Source organism: Microtus pennsylvanicus, chromosome 13 (assembly GCF_037038515.1).
Source record: "Microtus pennsylvanicus isolate mMicPen1 chromosome 13, mMicPen1.hap1, whole genome shotgun sequence".
NCBI classification, from domain to species: Eukaryota; Metazoa; Chordata; class Mammalia; order Rodentia; family Cricetidae; genus Microtus; species Microtus pennsylvanicus.
In genome coordinates, this window is record NC_134591.1 from 64,120,324 (window position 1) to 64,142,648 (window position 22,325).

General features: G+C 40.2%; 1 protein-coding gene across 2 annotated transcripts in view; it reads left to right on the plus strand.

Moving 5' to 3' along the window:
* Positions 1 to 22,325, plus strand: part of Eya3 (EYA transcriptional coactivator and phosphatase 3) — an 86,729-nt gene that overhangs the window by 5,879 nt on the left and 58,525 nt on the right. For both annotated transcript variants that reach the window (XM_075946700.1, XM_075946701.1), the window contains exons 2-4: positions 12,093 to 12,189; positions 16,152 to 16,195; positions 21,861 to 21,940. In XM_075946700.1, coding sequence (XP_075802815.1) covers positions 12,157 to 12,189; positions 16,152 to 16,195; positions 21,861 to 21,940 — 157 coding nt within the window. In that variant the 5' untranslated portion in view covers positions 12,093 to 12,156. The remainder of the gene's footprint in view (positions 1 to 12,092; positions 12,190 to 16,151; positions 16,196 to 21,860; positions 21,941 to 22,325) is intronic.

Here is a 22,325-nt window from a genome sequence, read left to right on the forward strand (position 1 = left end):
TTCCTAGTTTCAACTGCCAACCTTTTATTTCTTTGTTGTTGTTCAAGAGACTACTATTTTTAGTCTTCTGCATCATAAAGGAACTGTAAAAGTTTAAGGTTTAAAAAGCAATTTGAAACAAATGATTACCTTTTTTTTTTTTTGAGACAAAGTGTTTCTGTGTTGCTTTGTCTGACCTAGAGCTCACTCTGCTATCCTCAACTCACAAAAATCTGCCTGTCTGTGTCTCTGCAGTACTGAGATTGAAGGTGTGAACCTGGCCAGTATCACTGCTTTAATTAAATATTTATTTATTTGGTTTTTCGAGACAGGGTTTCTCTGTGGCTTTGGAGCCTGTCCTGGAACTAGCTCTGTAGATCAGGTTGACCTCAAACTCACAGAGATCCACCTGCCTCTGCCTCCCGAGTGCTGAGATTAGAGGTGTGCACTACCACCACCCAGCCAGAAGATTTATTTTAAATTATGTGAGTTGCATGTCTTCAAGTGGGTAGATGTTCACTATTGCAGGTGCCCTCAGGGCTAGAGTCAATTGATTTCTGCTGGAGCTGGAGTTACAGGCAGTTGTGAGCTGTTGGACTAGGGTGCTGGGAACTTCGGATCTTCTGTCAGTGCACGCTCTTAACGGTTGAGTCATCTCTATAGCTCCTGCCTTTATTAGGTTTTGACCTCTGAAAAGTTACCTTGATTATGTAAGGATTTTAGTCAAATAAATGTGTAAAAACAATTGAGAGGGGACCCTACTGGACCATGATTTTAACTTCAGTAAACCATCTGTGCATACAGTCCCAGCTTGGGAGATAGTGGCAGGAAAATCAGGAGTTAAAAGAGCCATCCTCAACTACAAATAGCGTTCAAGGCCAGTCTGGGCTACATGAGACCCTGTCTCAAAAAACAAACCATGAGGTATGAACATGATTAAAATGCTTTACATGCGTGCATAAAGCTGTCATAGTTAAACGCAGTCCTGTGTATAATTTATGTGTATTACTTTCATGTGTTTGTGTCTTAGCTGCAGGAGATTTTGTATAGCACGTGTGTGCGAGTGCCCTCAGAGGACAAAGACTCAGACCCACTGGAACTGGAGTTATAGGCAGTTATGAGCTGCTTATATGGGTGCTGGCAACAGAGCCCAAGTCCTGCAAGAGCAGAATACAATCTTTTTTGGGGGGGAGGGGGGTTCGAGACAGGGTTTCTCTGTGGTTTTGGAGTCTGTCCTGGAACTAGCTCTTGTAGACCAGGCTGGTCTCGAACTCACAGAGATCCGCCTACCTCTGCCTCCCGAGTGCTGGGATTAAAGGCGTGCGCCACCACCGCCCAGCCCAGAATACAGTCTTGACTGCTAAGCATCTCTCTAGCCTCTGTGTATAATTAATATATGCCAATAAAACACATAAAAAATGGCCCCCACACCCGCAGAAGTCCTGAGTCCTGAGGTTGTGAAGCGGCTGGTTTACAGTGCACCCATCAGAAGAATCCTTTCTTAGTTTCCACATAACAGCCAAAGTTTAGGCCTGTTCGGTGCTTTTTAAAGGCGTCGTTTTTGTTCTGGCATTTAGTCAGTAGGGGACAAAGCTGCTTTATTTCTCCCCCTTTTTTTATCCCCACTCTAGGCTTTAAAACCAAGAAAAGAGGACTGAGGGCACGAAGCAGTTGCTCATCTGTGCGAGGTCACGGGTAGGGTCTGCAGTGGTGGATCACGTCCATGTCCCCGTTCAGCTTTTGAAATCTTAGAGCAGAAAGGAAGGTGTGGATTCTAACATTTCTGTCCTGTCCGAGCCGTTAGAGGTGTGAGGTCAGCAGACATAGTCAACTTTTTGCGTTTAATTGATTACTACCTCGTATTTATTTAGTCTTTTTTGAGTGTTAACTGTTATACACAAGCTGGCCTCAAATTCACAGCAGACTTGCCGAAGGCTGCAGTTAACTCTGATGAGCAATTGCTGTGAGTCGGTGCTGTCAGTGCACTTCAGTGGGGTCCACACACACGAGTAGTGGATAACTGGGGAATGAGAGCCAGAAGGGAAGAAGAAAACTCGCCTTCTCCCCAGCGTTCTGTCATTATCTCTCTTGTCAGCGCTGGCTGCTGGTGACTGTGGCATGCATAGCATACATTTTTACATCACTCATTCGTTTTGTCTGTGAGGTACAGACTATGGATTGAGAGCTCTGACTTGGAAAATAAACTTGCCTGACCTTGACTTCCAATTGCTGACTTCTTAGGTATATATCCTTGAGCAGGTTACCTGCTGTGCCTTTAGTTTTCCCATCTGTAGACCAGTGATGATTGTAAATGGTTCTTGTGTTACAAGCATAATGGAAAAATTAAAACAGTAGTGTATAAAGGTACTTAGAACAGTGCGTGATCCATAAAAAGCATTCTATAAATGTTAGCTATTGGTACTATGAGCTCATAGTTTGGATCTCCTGGGAATATTTGACTGTGGTGTTTTATATAAATGCTGAATAAAAACATTGTGATTGGCATGTTAAATTGTCCTGAAGTCTGGAAGCATCTTTTCTTGAAGATGTGTATAGAAAGGTCTTGTGTGGAGTTTTAGAATCAAAGCCGTGTGACAAAGATAAGCAGATCTGCAGGTCCATCTTACCTAATCTTTCATTGTAGTTTCTTACTATTTAGACCTTGCTCTTAATGATTTTAATATTCTTAGTTCAAAGATTTTATTTTTAATCTAAATTTTGTGATTATGTGTGTAGGTATATGATTGTGAGTGCTGTTGCCTGAAGACACCAGAAGAGGGCCTTGGTCCCTTGGACTTGGTTAACATGCAGCTGTGAGCCATCTCATGGGTGCTGGGAATTGAACTCAGGTCCTCTGAAAGAGCAGTATGAGCTCTAGATTACTGAGTCATCTCTCCAGCCCTTCAAAGTTGTTTCTAAACAAATACATCATGAGTATTATGTGCTAACCTGCGCTTATGTTTTACAGATATTAACACATTTAGTCCTTATAAGAAAGGTAGTTATAGCCGGGTGGTGGTGGCGCATACCTTTAATCCCAGCACTGGGAAGCGGAGGCAGGTGGATCTCTGTGAGTAGTTCAAGGCCAGGCTGGTCTACAAGAGCTAGTTCCAGGATAGACTCCGAAACTCCAGAGAAACCCTGTCTTGAAAAACAAAAAACAAAAACAAAAACAAAAAAAGAGTGAGAGAGAGAGAGAGAAAGGAAAGAAAAGAAAGGTAGTTATTCCTGTTTCACACATGAAGTGACTGAGATCCAACAGGCCTTATCTGAGGTTTCATGGTTACTGTCAGAGCTGGTAGTCTGGTCCCAAAGTGTGTGTCCCCAGTATCTTACGCTTGTCAGCCCTGCTGCTCTTAGAGATTAGCTTTGTTGAAAAGGTACACTATTAAATCTCCCTTCGCTGCTCTTCTCTTTGTGAGCTGCAGGGACAGCACGAGGAGTGAGAGGGATGGGTTTTGTTTATAGACCTTGAAAGTAGTAAATGCATTTGGAGAAATAAAAATTAATAAGACAAACTGATGTTGGTTTCTTTCAGCAGTTAGAATACAGACTTTTGAAAACCTTAGTTTTGAGGTTAATGCTGTTCAAATACCAGAGCCCTAGCTGACATGTAGATCAGATAATACGTGAAATGGAGTATATTTTTTTTATATAATTAGAAGCAATGTATTTTTGGAATATTCATGCCAAAGTGTAATATTATGTGTCCAGTTGCAGCTCCTACTGAAAAAATGTAATTCTCTGAGAACTGTTAAGGTTGTGGATTAAAATATAAAGGAAATGTTTTGAAGTTTGGGGTTCTGAAGTCTTGAAAATCAGAGAAATTCTAAAACTGACAAACTGAAAACTCAAGAGGTCTTAAGGCAGATTTATTTTTCTTTTATGTGCATTGGTGTTTTGTCTGTGTGAAGATATCAGGTCCCCTGGAACTGGAGTTGTAGACATTGTTAGTTGCCAAGTGGGTGCTGGGAGTAGACCAGGTCCCCTGGACGAACAGCCAGTGGTTTTAACCACTGAGCCATCTCTTCAGCCCCTAGAGACAGTTTTCTTTGTTTTGATTTTTTGAAAAAGGGTTTCTCTATGTAGCCCATGTTGTTCTGGAACTCGCTCTGTAGACCAGACAGGCAAACTCAAAGATCTGCCTGTCTCAAGCCTCCTGAGTGCTGGGATTAAAAGTGTGTGCTACCACCGACCGACAACCTTAGAGATGGTTTATAGACAACTTTAAGGATGATTTTTCCAAGAAGTAAAATTAGAAATTGTAAAAGTAATTCTTGTTCTTACTATATTCCTAAAATATTCTTACAAGAATTTAATATAGCTTAAGTCTGTAACTTTCTCAGTAAATACGATATATTCTTCTCAGTGTAAAGTTAGTATAAATATTCCTACAGCTGACAATACTAAAGCATGTCTGTTCTTCATGCCTCCAAATAAAGGAGCCAGAATGTCTCACCAGCTCTATCAGTCAGTTGACTGGGCTGATATTTATAGGCGTTGCCTTGCATGTGATGGCTTTTGTCTGCCTGCAAAAAGTGGTGGTTGCAGGTGTGTGTTGTACCCCCACCCCAACTCTTCCCTCCGCCCCATGGGATTTGTGCTGTTGCCCAGGTTATGGCAGCTTGAAGCCTCTCTTAGAACCACTCTAAGGAAGTATTAAGGGCTGAGTATAGATCCACGGGATATTTCTGCCTCCTTCTGTAGGGCTGCGAATAAAGGATTCTGAAAGGATATTCTGGTATGTATTTTAGGGTTTTTTTTTAAGGTAGAAACATTGCCTTCAACTGATGCGAATTTAATGGAGTTTGAAAAAATAAGACCCAAAGGAGACTGAATAAGAACTAGATGGAGAAACTAGATGAGAAATTGAAGCATATGTAGACTTAGCAGACACCAAGGCACTAACCAGAGTGGAAGGCGCCTAGGGCATTCCTCAAGTCTCTTGGCCATTGCTCTCAGTTTTGAGCCCTGTAACCTGGGAACATTCTTAAAAGACGTCGAAGGCTCTGCCCATGGCAGGCAAGCATCTATTTCTGTACCATCTGTTCACCATAGCATTTAGTGAGTGAAGATGAAACCATGCCATTTTCTTGCTTGACCCTTGTCGCTTCCCCTACCAGTACTTGCTGACACTCACCCTGGCATAGGAGAGCAGCTAAATCCCATGTAACTTTTTTTTTTTTTTTTTGGTTTTTCGAGACAGGGTTTCTCTGTGGTTTTGGAGCCTGTCCTGGAACTAGCTCTGTAGACCAGGCTGGTCTCGAACTCACAGAGATCCACCTGTCTCTGCCTCCCAAGTGCTGGGATTAAAGGCGTGCGCCACCACCGCCCGGCTCCCATGTAATTTTTTTTTTCTGATGTTTAGAAGAAATAAATTCGTATCCAGAAAGCAAACTTGCCTTCAAACATTGTCTCGCTACTCACTTCTCCCTCCTGCTTTCTTCCTGTTCTTTCCTCCTTTCCCTGATGTTAGGGTCTTACTACATAGTCCTCATCCAACTTGAATTTGCAGTCCTCCTGTTTTTGCTACCTTGATGCTGACACTAGGGCATGTGTCGTTCATCTTGTGGTCAGGAGAGGTGGATGTAAATGATTAGAACCTGTATATAGAAACAGATGAATAGAGATGCTCATCTACCTCCTCTAAGGAAAACTGGTTAGACTTATAACCCAGATTTATTGGTCATCTTTGGAAATTAATATTATGAAAGAGGTAGCCATGACTTGTTCCCTAGCTGGCAGCACTGTTTTGGGAGATTGGCGAACTTTAGGAGTGGAGCCTAATGAGAAGTGGCCTTTGAAGTTTATAACCCTTAATTCCAGTGTTTTAAAATAAAACAGGCCAGGTATGATGGTTTATGCCTGTAATTTCTGCATTTGGGATGCTGAGGCAGGAGGACCAGGAGTTCAAGGCCACCCTTGGTTACTTATCTGGTTAAAACAAAAATTTGGGGAGTAGTTTGAGACAGGTTTTCTTTCTTTGTAACTTTGGAGCCTGTCCTGGAACTTGCTCTGTAAACCATTCTGACCTTGAACTCACAGAGGTCAGCCTGTCTCTGCCTCTTGAGTGCTGGGATTAAAGGCTTGAGCCTCCACCTGACTTGAGTTTGTTCTTAAGGCATCAGAAAAGTCCCTAAGATTCATCAAGACAACAGAGTATGTGAAATTGTCAGTGATACTGATTGAGTATTTATTTCTTGTATTTAAATTTGGAATTGGACTCAGCATAAATATGGGATGCTAACTTTGGAGTTATACGCCAGATTTGTTAGACAACATTTCCAATTATTCGAAATGTTTTTGAGTGTTTCATGGATCTGTTTCCCTCCTTCTTTTGTTACTGTTTTTGTTTTCTTTCTCTGTCTCTCTGTCTCTGTCTCTGTCTCTCTCTCTCTCTTTCTCTCTTTGTTTATTGAGACAGGGTTTCTCTGTAGCTGTGGGGCCTGTCTTGGAACTCGCTCTTGTAGACCAGGCTGGCCTCAAACTCACAGAGATCCACTTGCCTCTGCCACCCGAATGCTTGGATTAAAGGCTTGCGTCACTACCTCCCAGCCGTTTTTGTTTCTTTAAATAAGATCTTATATAGCCTGGACTGCTGTTCTGTATGTCCAAAGAATGGTTCATAATAACCATGCTTCAGTTTCAGATGAGTGAGTTTATTTACATAGCAAACAAAAGTAAAAGACCAAATATTAAAGAGCAGATAGCAAAACATGATCAGATCGGATGCCCCCAACATCAAGTAGAGATCTCTAGCTGTGCCTAGTTATTGGCCATTTACCTTTTTATTTTATTTTATTTTTTTAATATTTATTTATTATGCATACAATATTCTGTTTGTACGTCTGCTGGCCAGAAGAAGGCACCAGACCTCATTACAGATGGTTGTGAGCCATCATGTGGTTGCTGGGAATTGAACTCATGACCTTTACGAAGAGCAGGCAATGCTCTTAAGCACTGAGCCATCTCTCCAGCCCCATTTAGCTTTTTATTAAACCAGTCAGAGTGACACATCTTCACAGTGTACAAAAAGGTTATTCCACATCATAAATATATACTTACTAGGTGGGCGGTGGTGGCGCAAGCCTTTAGTCCCAGCACTCGGGAAGCAGAGGCAGGCAGATCTCTGTGAGTTCGAGACCAGCCTGGTCTACAAGAGCTAGTTCCAAGACAGGCTCCAAAACCACAGAGAAACCCTATCTCGAAAAACAAAACAAACCAAACAAACAAACAAAGAAAAAAAATATATGCTTACTTTCCCTTGCCTAAGAGCTGTAGTAGCACATTGAAATAGACTGAGTTACACTATGTCCATTATGATCACAAGACAAGTACTGTAGATACAGCTACACAAGAAAGATTATGAGACAGGAATACAGAATTTTGAAGTAAAGTATTCACTACTAATTATTTACTTTCTGATTTCTTAGCCATGAAAATAAAAGTTAAGTTTTCATATTATAAAAAGATTTGGCTTTGTTTTTGAATATGTTTGTTCATAAACTATCTGCAGTAGTATTTTAAAAATTGGGTGTTTGGGGCTCAGTGAGCTGACTCAGCCTGGTGATCTGAGTCAAGTCCCCAGAACCCACATGGTGGAAGGAGAGAAGAGTCTCCTGCAGGTTGTCCTCTGAGCTTCACATGTGCACAGCACATGCCCCTTATCCCCACAAAATAAACAAATGGAGAAAAATACGTTGGCATGGAGTGGTGACTCAGATGAAACGTAAAGCTAACTCGGGCGGGGGTGTCAGGGTGTTTGATTTCTAGGCCAGCATGACATTGTGAGGAACTCCCCGCAAAAAAAACACAAAAGAACAGACTGTGTCAGCTCCTTTGAATCAAACCAGTTTTTAACTTTTTCATTGACACTTAGAGAAATATGAAGTCATAGGAAATACTGTTTTTATTCTCGATTTTATATTTTCCTTGATTTTTTTTGAGATTGCAATTTAATGGCAACATTTTCCCCTTTCCTTTCCTCCATCCAAACCTTCCCATATCCCAGTCCCTGCTCTGCTCCAAACCTTCCCATATACCAGCTCCTGCTCTGCTCCAAACCTTCCCATATCCCAGCCCCTGCTCTGCTCCAAACCTTCCCATATACCAGCTCCTGCTCTGCTCCAAACCTTCCCATATCCCAGCCCCTGCTCTGCTCCAAACCTTCCCATATACCAGCTCCTGCTCTGCTCCAAACCTTCCCATATCCCAGCCCCTGCTCTGCTCCAAACCTTCCCATATACCAGCTCCTGCTCTGCTCCAAACCTTCCCATATCCCAGCCCCTGCTCTGCTCCAAACCTTCCCATATACCAGCTCCTGCTCTGCTCCAAACCTTCCCATATCCCAGCCCCTGCTCTGCTCCAAACCTTCCCATATACCAGCTCCTGCTCTGCTCCAAACCTTCCCATATCCCAGCCCCTGCTCTGCTCCAAACCTTCCCATATACCAGCTCCTGCTCTGCTCCAAACCTTCCCATATCCCAGCCCCTGCTCTGCTCCAAACCTTCCCATATACCAGCCCCTGCTCTGCTCCAAACCTTCCCATATCCCAGCCCCTGCTCTGCTCCAAACCTTCCCATATACCAGCCCCTGCTCTGCTCCAAACCTTCCCATATACCAGCTCCTGCTCTCCTTCAAATTCTTGGCCTCTTTTTTCATTATTGCTATTACATGCATATGTGTGTGTATGCATATATATCTTAAATATAACCTGTTGAGCCCATGTGTCGTGTGTGTGTGTTTCCATGAAGACATATGAACACTAGCGAGTTGACATCTTCAGAAAGGATGATAAAGCAAGACTTGAAAGTTGTTGACTTTCCTGTCCAAATGCTTACAAGGTACTTAAACTAAGAAATTAGCTTGCTGGGTTCATAACTTCATCAGCATTTGACTGAGTTTTTATTAAGTTCATTTTTATAGCATTCACATCTTCACCCCACATCTGACATAGCTATTACTATTTGGTGTTTTTAAGTCTTCATTTACCACAGAATAATGTCAGGTTTCACTAATGGTGAAAATATGTATAAACTAGAACTAATCCATGGAAATGAGAATTTTTAAGATTTTTTTGCAATAACTCTACATTGCTTTTATTATCCAAACTGGAACCAAGAATTGTGCTTATGTTTTATAGTGAGCGGACTTTCTATTATATAGTTTATGTCAATTAGGAAAAGTTGTGGTGGCGTAAACAGTAGTTGAATTAGCCTGTGGTAGTGGTGCACGCCTTTAATCCTGGCACTGGGAAAGGGGCGGGGGGGGGGGCAGGCAGATCATTGTGAGTTCGAGGCCAGTCTGGTCTATAGAACAAGTTTTAGGACAGCCAGAGCTACACAGAGAAACTCTATCTCAAACAAACAAACTAACAAAAAACAAAACAAAACAGAAAAAGAAAGAAAGGAAAAAAAGGTAGACAGTAATATACTTAGCATGTATGAGGCTCTGGGTTTACTCTATAGAATCACAAAAAAAAAACAAGAATAGAGACAGAAAAAGGAAAATAGTACAAGTTTTAGCACATCGATAAATGCTAGAAATGTGAAGAATGTAATGGAATTATGTAATTTATAGTTATTAATACATATTTTATTTGCACATGTACTAGAATGTGTTTTTGGAAGTGTCTCATACTGCAGTTGCCAGGATCCAAGCAGATCCTCAGGCTACTTGGATTTGATTTGGTTTTGGTGGAATTGCTGTTTTATTTCTCTTTTTTTCCCCTTTCTTTTCTTTTTTCTTTTTTTGAGATTGTGTTTCCCTGTGTAGTCAGCATGGCATCAGAATTGCAATAATCTCTCTGCCTTGGCCTCTTGAGTGCTGAAATTATGTGTGTGTGCCACCATCCAGCTTTTGTTTTAAAGTTATGGAAATGACTAGTGATAATTGACCAGTTAGTTAAAAATATCAAGTATGGGGCTGGAAAGATGACTCAGCGGTTAAGAGCACTAGCTGCTCTTCCAGAGGTCCTCAGTTCCTTTCCCAGCACCCACATGGTGGCTCACAACCATCTGTAATGAGAGCTGGTGCCCTCTTCTTGTATGCAGGCATGTGCGCAGGTGTACATTATTAATAAATCTTTTTTAAAAAATCAAGCCCGTGTTTCCTAAGTTCTTTTCTCTGAACTATGGAAACTACATCTTTTTGTTCCTTTCAGTTGAAGAGCTGAGAGGAAGGATATTGGTAGTTTTAAAGATGTTAGCAAGAATGTTTATTTTCTAAGAAGAAACAAGTAGAATTATTTTCTCATTGTTTTTCATAAGGAAGTCACCTTGTAACATACTACAGAATTCATATTGAGTAGCTCAGGATTTTAATATAGTTTTGAATATTTTGAACATTTGGTTATGTATTTCTTTCTTTTGAAACTTATTACCCCATTTTGATCTGTAAAAAAAAATTGTGTTCTCTTTTAATGTTCAGATTTTGTATTTAAAAACAAAATTAGAGAACATGTTATTGACTATCATCTTTAATTATTGTCTTTATCTTCCTCTATCTCAGTGTAGATTTTAACCCTGCCCCAGGGAAGTGATTCCCCTCCCTCTCAGCTAAAAGCACACTCAGAGTACAGTTTTTACACCCATAGGCCTTGGTTGACATAGCGTGGAGTGTTAATAACTTTCTTTGTAGGTAAAACACAATTTCAAAAAAATGAAGAGTGAAGGCATTCTGTTTCTCTAAGAGTTAGATCCTATTTTGTTTGCTCTTGTGGGTTGAAATCATATATTTACAAATGTACGTTTGCATAGTGCAGTAATCACATAAAGAGATTCTAATTTAAGGTAGTCATAAATTGGTAAAAGAAAAAAAGTGTTTATCTTTTACAGCCACAAATCAGTTTTATGGTCACATAGTTCATGCTCTTCTGTGTTGAGCAAAATGAGCCTGGGGAGGGTTGTAGCCATGAGCTTTCATTTCTGCATCCTGTAATTCTGCAGGGCTAGTTGTCTGTGTCATATAGTCGGAACAGAGTCTTGAGAGACTGTAAGAGGCACGTGTGCATTGAGCACCTAACTTTGTTTCCCTTTTGATATTTGAAGAGCAGAGGAAGGAGCAAAGCTGTTGTCACCTAATGGTTAAGGTTTTCCAGCTGCTTGCATTGCTTGCGCTCGTTTTCCTTTCTTAAGTATCGCTCTAAAAGGTGTACTATATTGTACCAAAAGAGAGCCACACAGGTTGACTGGGCAGCAGAAACGAAGGCTTTGGTGTTCCTGTTTCTGTTGTTCATTTCATTATCTCTGCAGCAAGAGTCTGAACTTTAAACTTTGTGTTAAGGTGGGTTTGATGGTTGGTAGAAGTCACACAGGAGCGTTTATCAGAAAAGAGCCATCCTCAGTTAAGTAGGAATGGAGTATTTCGTTTTTATAATGTATCTCCTGTTAGCAGGTCAAAGAAAGGTTTAAAAATTGAAATTAGGACCAGAGGAACAGGGTTTGAAAAATATTTATTTAAATAATTACCTTGTATATTTGGTGGATGCTCATTATTTCAGATTAAACTGAATCTTAGCTTTACATAATTATTTTTCCTTAATTCTCATATTTAAGGTTTCACTTTACCTGTTTATTTGCCTTATCGAGATCCAGAAGAATTACGTTTTCATTTAAATTGATTACATATAGACAGATAGTTGATTGTGATGTATTTAATTGATTTTCCAGTTTGTCCTATTTAAAGCGATTCTGTGTGTCTGTGTTAACAGTTATGTAAATGTTCCACATTAAAGCAGGTTAGATGTTATCTTAACTTACTGACCTTCTAGGCCAGTCTCTATCATTTTAAACGTAACCCTAATCCTTAAAAAAATTGTTTTATTATCTGCACATGGCTGTCATTGTAAAGTGTTTAAGGCATTAGGCACTATAGTAACCGTGGAAGTGGCTCCACGTGTCGGCCTTTGCAGAGCTTTACAGAAGTTATTGCGCACAGCTCTCGTGACTTGGAACAGCATGTCAGTTTTGAGAAGCCACGTGCAAGTTTGAGATTTTGAGATTGGAACTAACGTAGAAAGCTTGAGTAGCAAAGTATTAAAAAGTTATTCTCTGATGGCCTTGATGATAATACTTTATGAATATATAAAGCTTTGCATTCCTCTCTTTTTACAGTTTGTGAAGACTGCGGAGACCTGCAATCCAGTCACATTAAGTGTGTAAAGAGATAGTGGTCCTCATGGAAGAAGAGCAAGACCTACCAGAGCAACCGGTGAGTGTTCCAGTTGATTGTAGAAAAGCTAAGCTGAAGAGATTTTGAGTAGTATTCAGTTATACTTACAGAATCTAAATTAGAAATAACAATGAAGAACAGGATCCTTAGTGATTTCCCTCGGAGAAAGCAATGTTGTATGTTCTTTTGTTTTGCTTTTGAGATGGACTTGCTGTATGCAGTCTCTGGCAGCCTCAAACATGTGATCCTCTTACCTCAACTTCCCAGATCAGGATCACAGATGTGCACCGCCTTACCTGGCATGTTGCATGTTTTTAAAATTAAACTTGGCTAACTTACTGCTGGGAAATCTGTGCTGCACACTCAGTAGTGAGTGTTGCGCTTTCTTTATGTACTGAGAGTTGCACACTTATGGTTACTCTGCCATTGTTTTAGCCCTCTCAGTTAAAATAACTGTAAAAGTTAGGGAGACATAAGTAATTAATAGAAATACTGAAATTTTTAAATGTGATCCCTGCCCTTGGTGAGTTATTACTAACCAGGGGGTATAATAGGGTTAAAATCATCGTGAGCAGTATATATAGGATGTGCACTGTTGACACAAACAACTGAGTTATAGACATTAAATGTACCAAGGAAAATTGTATCATTGAGTGTTAATGTAGAAAGAGTCTACTCATAAATTCAGAAAGACTTACATAAATGTTGACAGACTGTTGAAAGAGAACCCTTAGTTACTCCCTACCTAATTAACGTAACAAGAACTGTGAGACTGACAGGGCTTCTACTCCGCTTCCCTCCCTTGTCGTTCTGTTCAGTTTCTAGAACTCGTATGCAAAGCAAATTGTTAGTGGAAGGGAAGAAACTGAAGCACTTTAAAGCCAGAATTCCTATCCTGTGGTTATTGTTATGGAAAGTCTCTCTCCCTCTCTCCCTTTTTCCCCTCCCTCCCTTCCTTTCTTCCTTTCTTTCTTTTCTTGGTTGAGACAGGGTTTCTCTGTGTAGCCCTGGCTGTCCTGCACACCTTTAATCCCAGCACTCAGGAGGCAGAGGCAGGCTGATCTCTGTGAGTTCGAGGTCAGCCTGGTCTACAAGAGCTAGTTCCAGGACAGGCTCCAAAGCTACAGAGAAACCCTGTCTCAAACAAACAAAAAACAGAGGAAGAGTGCGTGATTTTCAGGAGAAGAGCTGTGGGGCAGGTTGTAGTAGAGATCCCTTTGATAGAACAAGGGGCTCTGCCACAGACCACTAAGATGGCACGGCTGACTCAATCCCGTATTCCACTCTTCTTTTCCGTGAGGGGGAGTAGTCTATAGACTGTAAAGGACAGCCTCCCTGAATTGGTTGTTCTTTTGGTTTTGAAGGCAGTGTCTCTCTAAGAAGCCCAGACTGGTCTTGACTTCTCTGTATAGCCCAAACTGGCCTATAACTCATGAGCCCACTGCCTCAAGCCTCTGGGCTGCTGAGATCTTAGGGAATGCACCACCATATCCATCTTACGATATTTTAGATGAATTCTGATCTTCCTGACTCTGAAGTTTTTCCTCAGAAGCTCACTTTGTTTCTTTGAGACAAAATCTGTTTGTGGTCTAGGCTGCCCTTGAACTGCAGGCAAGTCTGAGTGCTGGGAGTGCAGTCATGTGGTACCATAAGCAGCTGTTCAGTGGACCCCAGACTTAGAAATACAACTGTCAGACCAATGTTTATCATCTCTGGGAAAAACAAAACAAAAACCAGTGAATGAGTGACATGTTTGAAACAGCTGCAAAGAAGCCTGCTGCCAAAGCCTTGTTACTGTTTTCTTGAGAGTGATGGGAGGGAGGAATGAAGGAAAAGGGGCCAGAAACTACATACTGTGCTGATTAATGTCGATTCAGTAACAGCATCCTAAAACTGAACGGACCTTAGAAAAGAATTGACATTTGGGTAGTAATATTGACAGTTCCAAGTTTTGGGATATGAATGGCTCAAGTGACTTTATGATACTAAAAAACTGAGAAAAACTCTTCTAAGTATCCCAGAATAATGACATTATTTCTTCAGCACTCTGTAAATTGCAGTGAGCGCCCCCCTTCTTTTTCTTTTTGTGGGAGTCGTGGTGGTTGTCTATTGTTTTGCTCTTATTTCTCTTGTCTGCAGTACTAAATGTTGATTGAGAGTCCTGTTGGCGCGAAGCGAGCGCTTTATCTCCCCACTAGCCTTTGGGTATTTCCTGTTGTTTCATTACTCTGTTTTCTCCTCTTCAAGTAGAGGCTGACACTATCAGCGAGAGGGTCCTTCATCTGAAGACAGGACTGCTGCATCCTGTAAGGCTGCACATGATAGCACCCAAAGCCGTTTGTAATCTGATGATTTCTCCTCACTGTTAGCTAAGTGTGGCCTGGTAGTAGTATTTTCTAGATGTGCCTTTTTTCCAAAAAATAAGAGGCTCTACCATTTTATTTTCTCCTTTTACCATGTCACACTGTGACTAAAGAATGTTGGTTTGCTCTCCCCCACCAAAAAAAAAAAAAAAAGCAGTGGTGGCGCACGCCTTTAATCCCAGCACTCAGGAGGCAGAAACAGGCAGATCTCTGAGTTTGAGGTCAGCCTGGTCTACAAAGTGAGTTTCAGGACAGTCAGTACTGTTAAACAGAGAAACCCTGTCTCGAAAAACCAGAGAAAAAAAAAAGAATGCTGGCTATATGTCCCCATGTGTTTAAGGGACAAAAACACTATAAATAGATGGAATCAGTCTCCTTCATTTGTTACCAGATTTTCAGTAGGTAAAAAAACATAGGAATAAGTAAGTGTATATTGTGTATACATGTTATAATGGAGTGGACAGTATAGGGAGTTGTCCTAAACTGGCACAGTCCAGCTGTGGCCTTTAGTTTACTCTGAAATTTATTTTTAGGACACTCCTTTCCATTTGTGTAGTCTCCTCTGTTTTCTACATTTGATGTTGTTTCCTTCCTTTCCATTTTCTCTGTTTTCTCAGGCGGTCTCTAAGATTCAGTGCAGATTCTATTATCCTGCAGGTGCTCGAAGGCTCGTTATTCTCAGGGTAGGCTCGGAACTCCCTGGTCTGATATCTAAGGATGGACCTGTGTGAGCAGACTACTGTTCACTGACGCTTCACTATGTTCTTGTCTCCTCCTGGGCTACTCCTAGGTGCAGTGAATTTTGGGTGTTTGAATTTCATGTTCTTTATTATCATTGAACCCTTTTTATGACTTTTTGTTCATATCAGTCCCCCCTTCCCAACTCCCAGATACATGTTCCTCTGTACCTACTGAATTCAATTTTTCAGGTTTCAGCTTCTATTGTTATTTATTTATTTTTTAAAGACAGGCTGTTTATAGCCCTGACTGGCCTGAAACTCACTCTGTAGACCAAGTTGACTTTGAACTCACATCTACTTGCCTCTGTCCCCCCACAGTGCTAAGACTAAAGGTATGAGCCACCACACTGGGGTTCTCAATTGAATTAAAAATGATAGAATACTTTTTTGTATGTGTTTTGTCAGAGTCTGCATTTCATCCTGGGATTCTTTAGCCTCTTGGTTGGCTTATTGTAGGTAATTACTATTGTGTAAGAGCTTCACATATTTGCATAATAACATTTATTCTAGGTCTAATCAAAACAAAATGAAGCAAATATTGGTTGATATATAGTCAACTTTCCCTACCAGTTGTCAGTATTTGTGAACTAAAGCAAGGGTAAATATAATGTGCGAAACTATTTTTTTAGTACACTTATTATATAAACATTCTCATTTCCTAAGTAATACAGTACAGCTATTCACACAGTATTTACGCTGTATTAGATAGCATAAGTATAGTGTAAAGTACATGAGAACTACGCTTGTAATATAACTGCCATGGACATCTACAGATTTTGGTATCAGTGAGGGTTCCTGGAGCCAGCTCCTGTGATGCTGAGAGACAATTGTGTGTTTGAACAGCTAGGGTTTCAGATCAAATTACTGCACTGATTTCTGCGTATGCTGATGTTTACAGGTGAAGAAAGCCAAGATGCAGGAGCCAGGAGAACAAACTTTAAGGTATTTATAAAATTGGGCTTCTTTGAAATAACCTGTCTTACTTTTTACCCTGTGCCAATTAGCATAGGGCCTGGTTTGTGTTTTCATTGTCACCTTTCATTGTGAAATTATTTGCTTTCAATTAAATATTCTCTCCAAAATAGGATTCATAAAACACTTAAACTAGAGACTCGTTTGGACAGCATAGCAAGACCCGGTCTCGGAAAAAAATTACTTTTCCTAAACAGCTATCCTGTTTAGGAAATTTAGTACTTATCTAAATTTTTGTAGTTAGGCCTTCGTTACTTATTAAACAGTGTGTACTGAGTTCATTTTATATATATCAAGCTTTTGTGGAGAAACTCATAAATGAAAAATGATATATTCTTCAGTCAAATGTACAGTATAAAGAAAGGAAAGACCAAAATAAAGGAAATACAAAGAATTTGGCATTAATTATCAATTGAGTATGTAATACCCTAGACATTGGTTTCACTTCTATAGAAAGGAGGTATCTTCTTAGCATCTCATGTTCTGCCTACAGTGCCGTCACGGTTGTCATTTTTCCAGAGCTTTATCTCTTGTTGGTTGTCCACTCATCATCTGAGCCAGTATCTGCAGCATTTCCAGCACATGGATTTCAAGAATGCTGTTTTTACCACCACATAGGTCACCCAGATCTTTACCCTACAACTGCCATGGATCTCATTCTTACACTTTACATTTCTAAATTTTCTTTATTTTCTTTATTACTCACTTGCCTTTCTCTCAAAACAGGCTTCAGTTTCTTTCTTATGCTAGTTAAGTTCTGATATCTACTTCTGTAGGGTGTGGTGGCTCATGCCTTTGATCCCAGCACTTGGGAGGCAGAAACAGGCAGACATCTAAGTTTGAGGCCAGCCTAGTCTACAGAGCAAGTTCCAGGACAGCTAAGGCTACACAGAGAAACCCTGTCTAGAAAAAAGCCAAAGGAAAAAAAGGGGGGGGGAGCGTTGCCAGAGAAATGACTCAGGGGTTAGGAGCACTGGGTGCACTTCCAGAGGACGTGGGTTCAATTCCCAGCATCCACATGGCAGCTCACAACTGTTTGTAACTCCAGTTTCAGGAGATCTGACACCTTCACACCAATGTACATAAAATAAAGTTTAATTTTTAAAAAATTCTGTTAAAAACAATCTACTACTGTTGCCTGTCCCTTGAAAATGTTAGCTTTCTCCTCTCTTCCTATGTTATACTTACCAAGCAAAATTACATCCTTGCTTGAACCCAACTGTCCACCTATTCCGTGCATATTCCTGATCTGCACACCAGTAATACCAGAACTTTGCTTAAACCCAGACCACTCATCTATTCCCTGTCACTGTAACGCTGTAATAGAACAGCCCCAAACTATACTGACTCAAATTAGTTTCCGTTCATGGTTATGTCTCAAATAGACACACAGTCTTCTCCATGTAGCTGATTTCCTAGTGTCTAAAATCATCTTAGGAGTTCTCCCTTTCATCTCTGCCTCCTGTCTTCTCCCTTTCTCTTTCCTTCCCACAATTTTCATTCACTCAGCTCGGGAACTTGTTACCTAATTGAAGGACAAATTAGAGACATTAAAAAAATAGCATCTTGCTTCTCAGCAGATCTATTGTGGATACTTTCTTCTTCCTTTGCCAGGGAAGTCAGATCTCCTGCTGTGCTACTGCCAACTCTGTTTTTTTCATGTAGTTCTTTTTCCTTTGGAAAGTTTTAAATCTATGCCTAAATATCCTTAGCATAAAATTTACATTTACCCCCTCTTCCTTTGACAAAGTCATATTGTGTAGGCCTTTAACTTGTGACCCTTAGCTTCCTGAGTACTGAGATTTAAAGACTTAAGCCACCATGCTCAGCTGTAAACATTCCCCTCCATTCGTCACACTAGGGATTGAATCCAGGGCCTTGTGTGTGCTAGGAAAAGCTCTGTCACTGAGCTACATCCCACAGCCCTAAAAGCATTTTTAAAAGTATGAGTTAGTATCGCTGTGTACATGAACTTGTCTTGACCACTGACACCATCCATCTCTGTAACTTTTGTTCCCACATTTAGACTTCACACCTGTTAAACAGAGCTTCCCTTTGCCCCAGTCTGCTGTCCCTAGCATCTTCCATTCCACTCTCTGTTATTATGAGATTAGTCTGTGGGATTGACTAGTCTAAAAACTTCATATAAAGGACTATAAGATAATGCATATAGTCTGTTTGTAGCTTTGTAATAATGTCTTCAAGGTGCCTCTCCATAGCATGTGTATATTTGGCTGTCCTGGAACTCACTCTGTAGACCAGCCTGGCCTTGAACTCTGCTTCTGCCTCCTGAGTGCTGGGATTAAAGATGTGGGCTACCACTCCCTACTTAATTTTCTTCCTTTTAAAAATGAGTAATACTTCTATTTTTTCCTTTTTTTTCCTGTCAGTTATTGATAATTTACAAGAGTTTTGTTGAATGAGAAGGTATTTGAGCTGTTTAGTTTATGATGTTTGACTTTTTTCTTTTCATTTTATTTTATTTATTTATTTGGTTTTTCAAGACAGGTTTCTCATTGTAGCCGTGGTTGTCCTGGAACTTGCACTATAGATAGGCTGGCCTCAAACTCACAGAGATCTGCCTGCCTCTGCCTTCCGAGAGCTGGAATTAAAGGTGTGTGCCATCACACCTGACAATCATTTTTATTTTTATTTTTATTTTTTTATTTTTTTTATTTTTTTTGGTTTTTTGAGACAGGGTTTCTCTGTGGTTTTGGAGCCTGTCCTGGAACTAGCTCTTTTAGACCAGGCTGGTCTCGAACTCACAGAGATCCGCCTGCCTCTGCCTCCCGAGTGCTGGGATTAAAGGCGTGCGCCACCACCGCCCGGCCTCATTTTTATTTTTTAAGCAGCTTTTTTGTTAAGCAAAATTTTACATTCATATGTTCTAAAAGTAATGTTGTCATGCAGTATGCAGTTTCTCTAGGGACAATTTTAAACATTTAACAAAGTGCTAGAGTTAATTCACTATCTTTATAGTGTGTTTCTAATCTGTGCATGTTCACTTGAATATGTAGGGGATTTTGCTATAATAAAATTCTATAGAATCATACTAGAATCAGAGACCTTTTAAAACTGGTGTGCCCAGTGTATATGAGGACATATCACTTTTAAGATTCAGGTCTTAAAAATAATATTCAGCAGTAAATATAACTTTGTAACTCAGAGTTATTCAAGTAAACAGAAAAACTATCATTGCAGTGGAAATGTGAAATTCTGGTCCCCTTCATGTTCTTCCTGTATGAATTCTATTTAAGGTTTTGAGGTGAGACTCAGAAGTCCTTAGCTTTTATGTAAAATTCAGGGCATTATGATTTAGCATGTTGGTTTGTACCAATATAACTAGTTCATGCCATTTATTTCCTTTTCCACTTAATTTCCATAGTTATAACTTGGGGAGTGCATTACTGTTCCAAAAGTGTAATCATTTGAGCAGAGATAAAATTGAACTTTGCTTGAGATTTAGTTTTAAAAATTAAATTTCCAGGTTGAGAAGACAGCTAAGCCATCTGCCGCTCTTGCAGGGGAACAGGATTTTGTCCTCAGCACCTGTATGGTGACTTTATAACTCCAGTTCCAAGGGCTCCGATGCCCTCTTATGGCTCCATAGGTACCAGGCACACACATAGTCCACATACATGCATACTGGCAAAACTTTCATATACATTAAAAAAAAGGTTTTTGTTTTTTCCCAACTAAATGTAGGCATGGTGGTGTACACCTCTAAACCCAGCACTTAGGAGGCAAAGGCAGGTTGGTATCTGAGTTTGAGTCTAGTCTAGTCATTCTATCGAGTTTCAGGCCAGCCAGGGATACATAATGAGATCCTGCCTCTGAATGAATGAATGAATGAATTAGTGAATGAATGAATAAATCTGAGAAAAGTTAATTTAACATTCAAAATATACCAGAAGAAAATTTCCTTATTATTGATACTTGGATATGGTTAGCTTCAGAGGTCATATGAGAGAGCTTTTAATGTTGCCGTGTAGGAACTACTTTTACCTCCGCTCAGGCATATCCTCAGATATCGAGCCTCTGGCACTGTAGCCTTTACCTGTCCCCAGGGGAGAAAGAGTAAAGCAGGCTTCTCTCAGGCATAAATGTGGGAAGGGTGCATGAACTGCAACCAAGAAATAGAACGGCACGGTTAGTGTGCATATTATGTCTGGACTTAGCTACTTTTTTGTACTGCATTGTCCTTATAACCCAGAGAGGTGGGTTCTGTTTGTATCCTTACTGACAAGTAAACCAAAGTCTAGAGAATTTGGTGACTTGTCCAAACTACACAGCTAGTTGTTATTGGAAAAGTAGATCATGAGCTCGGCATTCAAGCTCTGGAGCTTGCACATGGTAATGAAGTTAGCTAGTTTCTGAGACAGGGTCTCACTCTGTTGTGCGGACTTGCTTTAAACTGGCTTTGTAACCCATGCTGGCCTCACTTACCACAAACCCTCTTGGCTCAGCAACCCAAGTGCTAGAGTTAGGAGTGAGTCAGCACATGAAGTTAGAAGCTGTACTCTAACCACTGTGCTGCTGTGGTAGGAAGTGATGGAAACTTGAACTTACAGGGAAAGTAGAGGAGGAAAATGTTATCAAGGACTCAACATGGAGTCATCTCCGTTCCAGAATTTTAGTGACATTTTTTAACATTGTAGTTTCTAATGTAATTACTTTAATCTTCCTCATTTATATGACTTACCTATTAGAATTTCTCTTAGCTTTCTTAAGGTTAATTAATAAAAAGCTATAGTGCTTGCTTAACACATTTGAGGACCTGGGTTTAGTCACTGATGCTACAGATAGTAGACAGACAGACAAACAGATAGACAGATTGAGCTAGTGTCCTGGGTATTGACTTTGTCTCTTTGTCTTGGGGACTCTTGTGGCTCACGTATTAGAAGATGGCCTTGAACTCCTGATCTTTCTGCTGTATGTGTCCCTAGTGCTGGGATTATAGGTGTACTACAACACACTTACTTTTTCTTAATAAAAGATAACAAGTTTTAAGGCTCAGAACTCCTCCTTGGGAACAAACATATTTAATCTTTAAAAACTTCTTCAAATTAAGATTTGTTGCTGATGGTGACCACTCTCTCTAATTAGAATCTCCCTACTTTGTTGTATTTCTAACCAGAGTAACATACACAGAATTGTGTGGGAAGAAAGTATACATTTCGAATGTTTTCATCACAAAGAATAAGCATGTGAGGTGGTGTTTGTTAACTAGCTTTGTTTGCTATTTCATAGTATAAACACACCAACATATTACATTACAGTCCACCTAGATACAATGTATATAATGTTTTTAAAGTAACAGCACTGTGTTAGATATTCAGGGTTATTTTAACAAATGATCTTAGAGAAAAATATTTGACTTGTTTGTGACTTAACTGGGGCTTCAAAGTGATGTAAATTTCAAGGGGTCTAGGGATATGAAAAAGAACAGTCAGATATGGAAGGTACTGGCCCTGACCCTCTTGCTTTTAGCTTAGTTGCTAAAAATCAAGACTAGGGAGATCATCTAGATTTACTTCTTACTGGAATAGCCTAGGAGGAGATGGGTTTGAGCTTATCCTTTTCAGCCTTGCAACACCTCATTCAGGGGCTAATATGTTTGTTTTGGTTCTCCTAGTCAAGTAAACAACCCGGATGTCAGTGATCAGAAGCCTGAGACATCCAGCCTTGCGTCAAATCTTAACATGTCAGAGGAAAGTAAGTACCATGTGATATGCACAGTGGATGTGGTATTCCTGTAACCGAGGGGTGTTCTTCTTGTCAAATGGGGTTTTACTGAGTGTCTGGCTTGTCCAGAATGTTTAGAAGGCTCTTCTCCCCATGTTCATACATGTACTCCTATAAGCATCATTGACATACCAGCTGAGGACAAATCTCCAGGAATCTGCTCATCCAAGGAGTCATACTCAGTGACTTTTTTATTTTCGCTTGGAGGTTGAATTTATGAAAGTAGTAGCATTTTATTGAAATTTAAAATACTTGTGAGCTAATGCCTAACTGATCCTAAAAGAGGATTTAAGCAAAAACAACATAAAGCCAAGTAATCCTACCTATCAATCAAATGTTCCTCCTAAACCCTCAC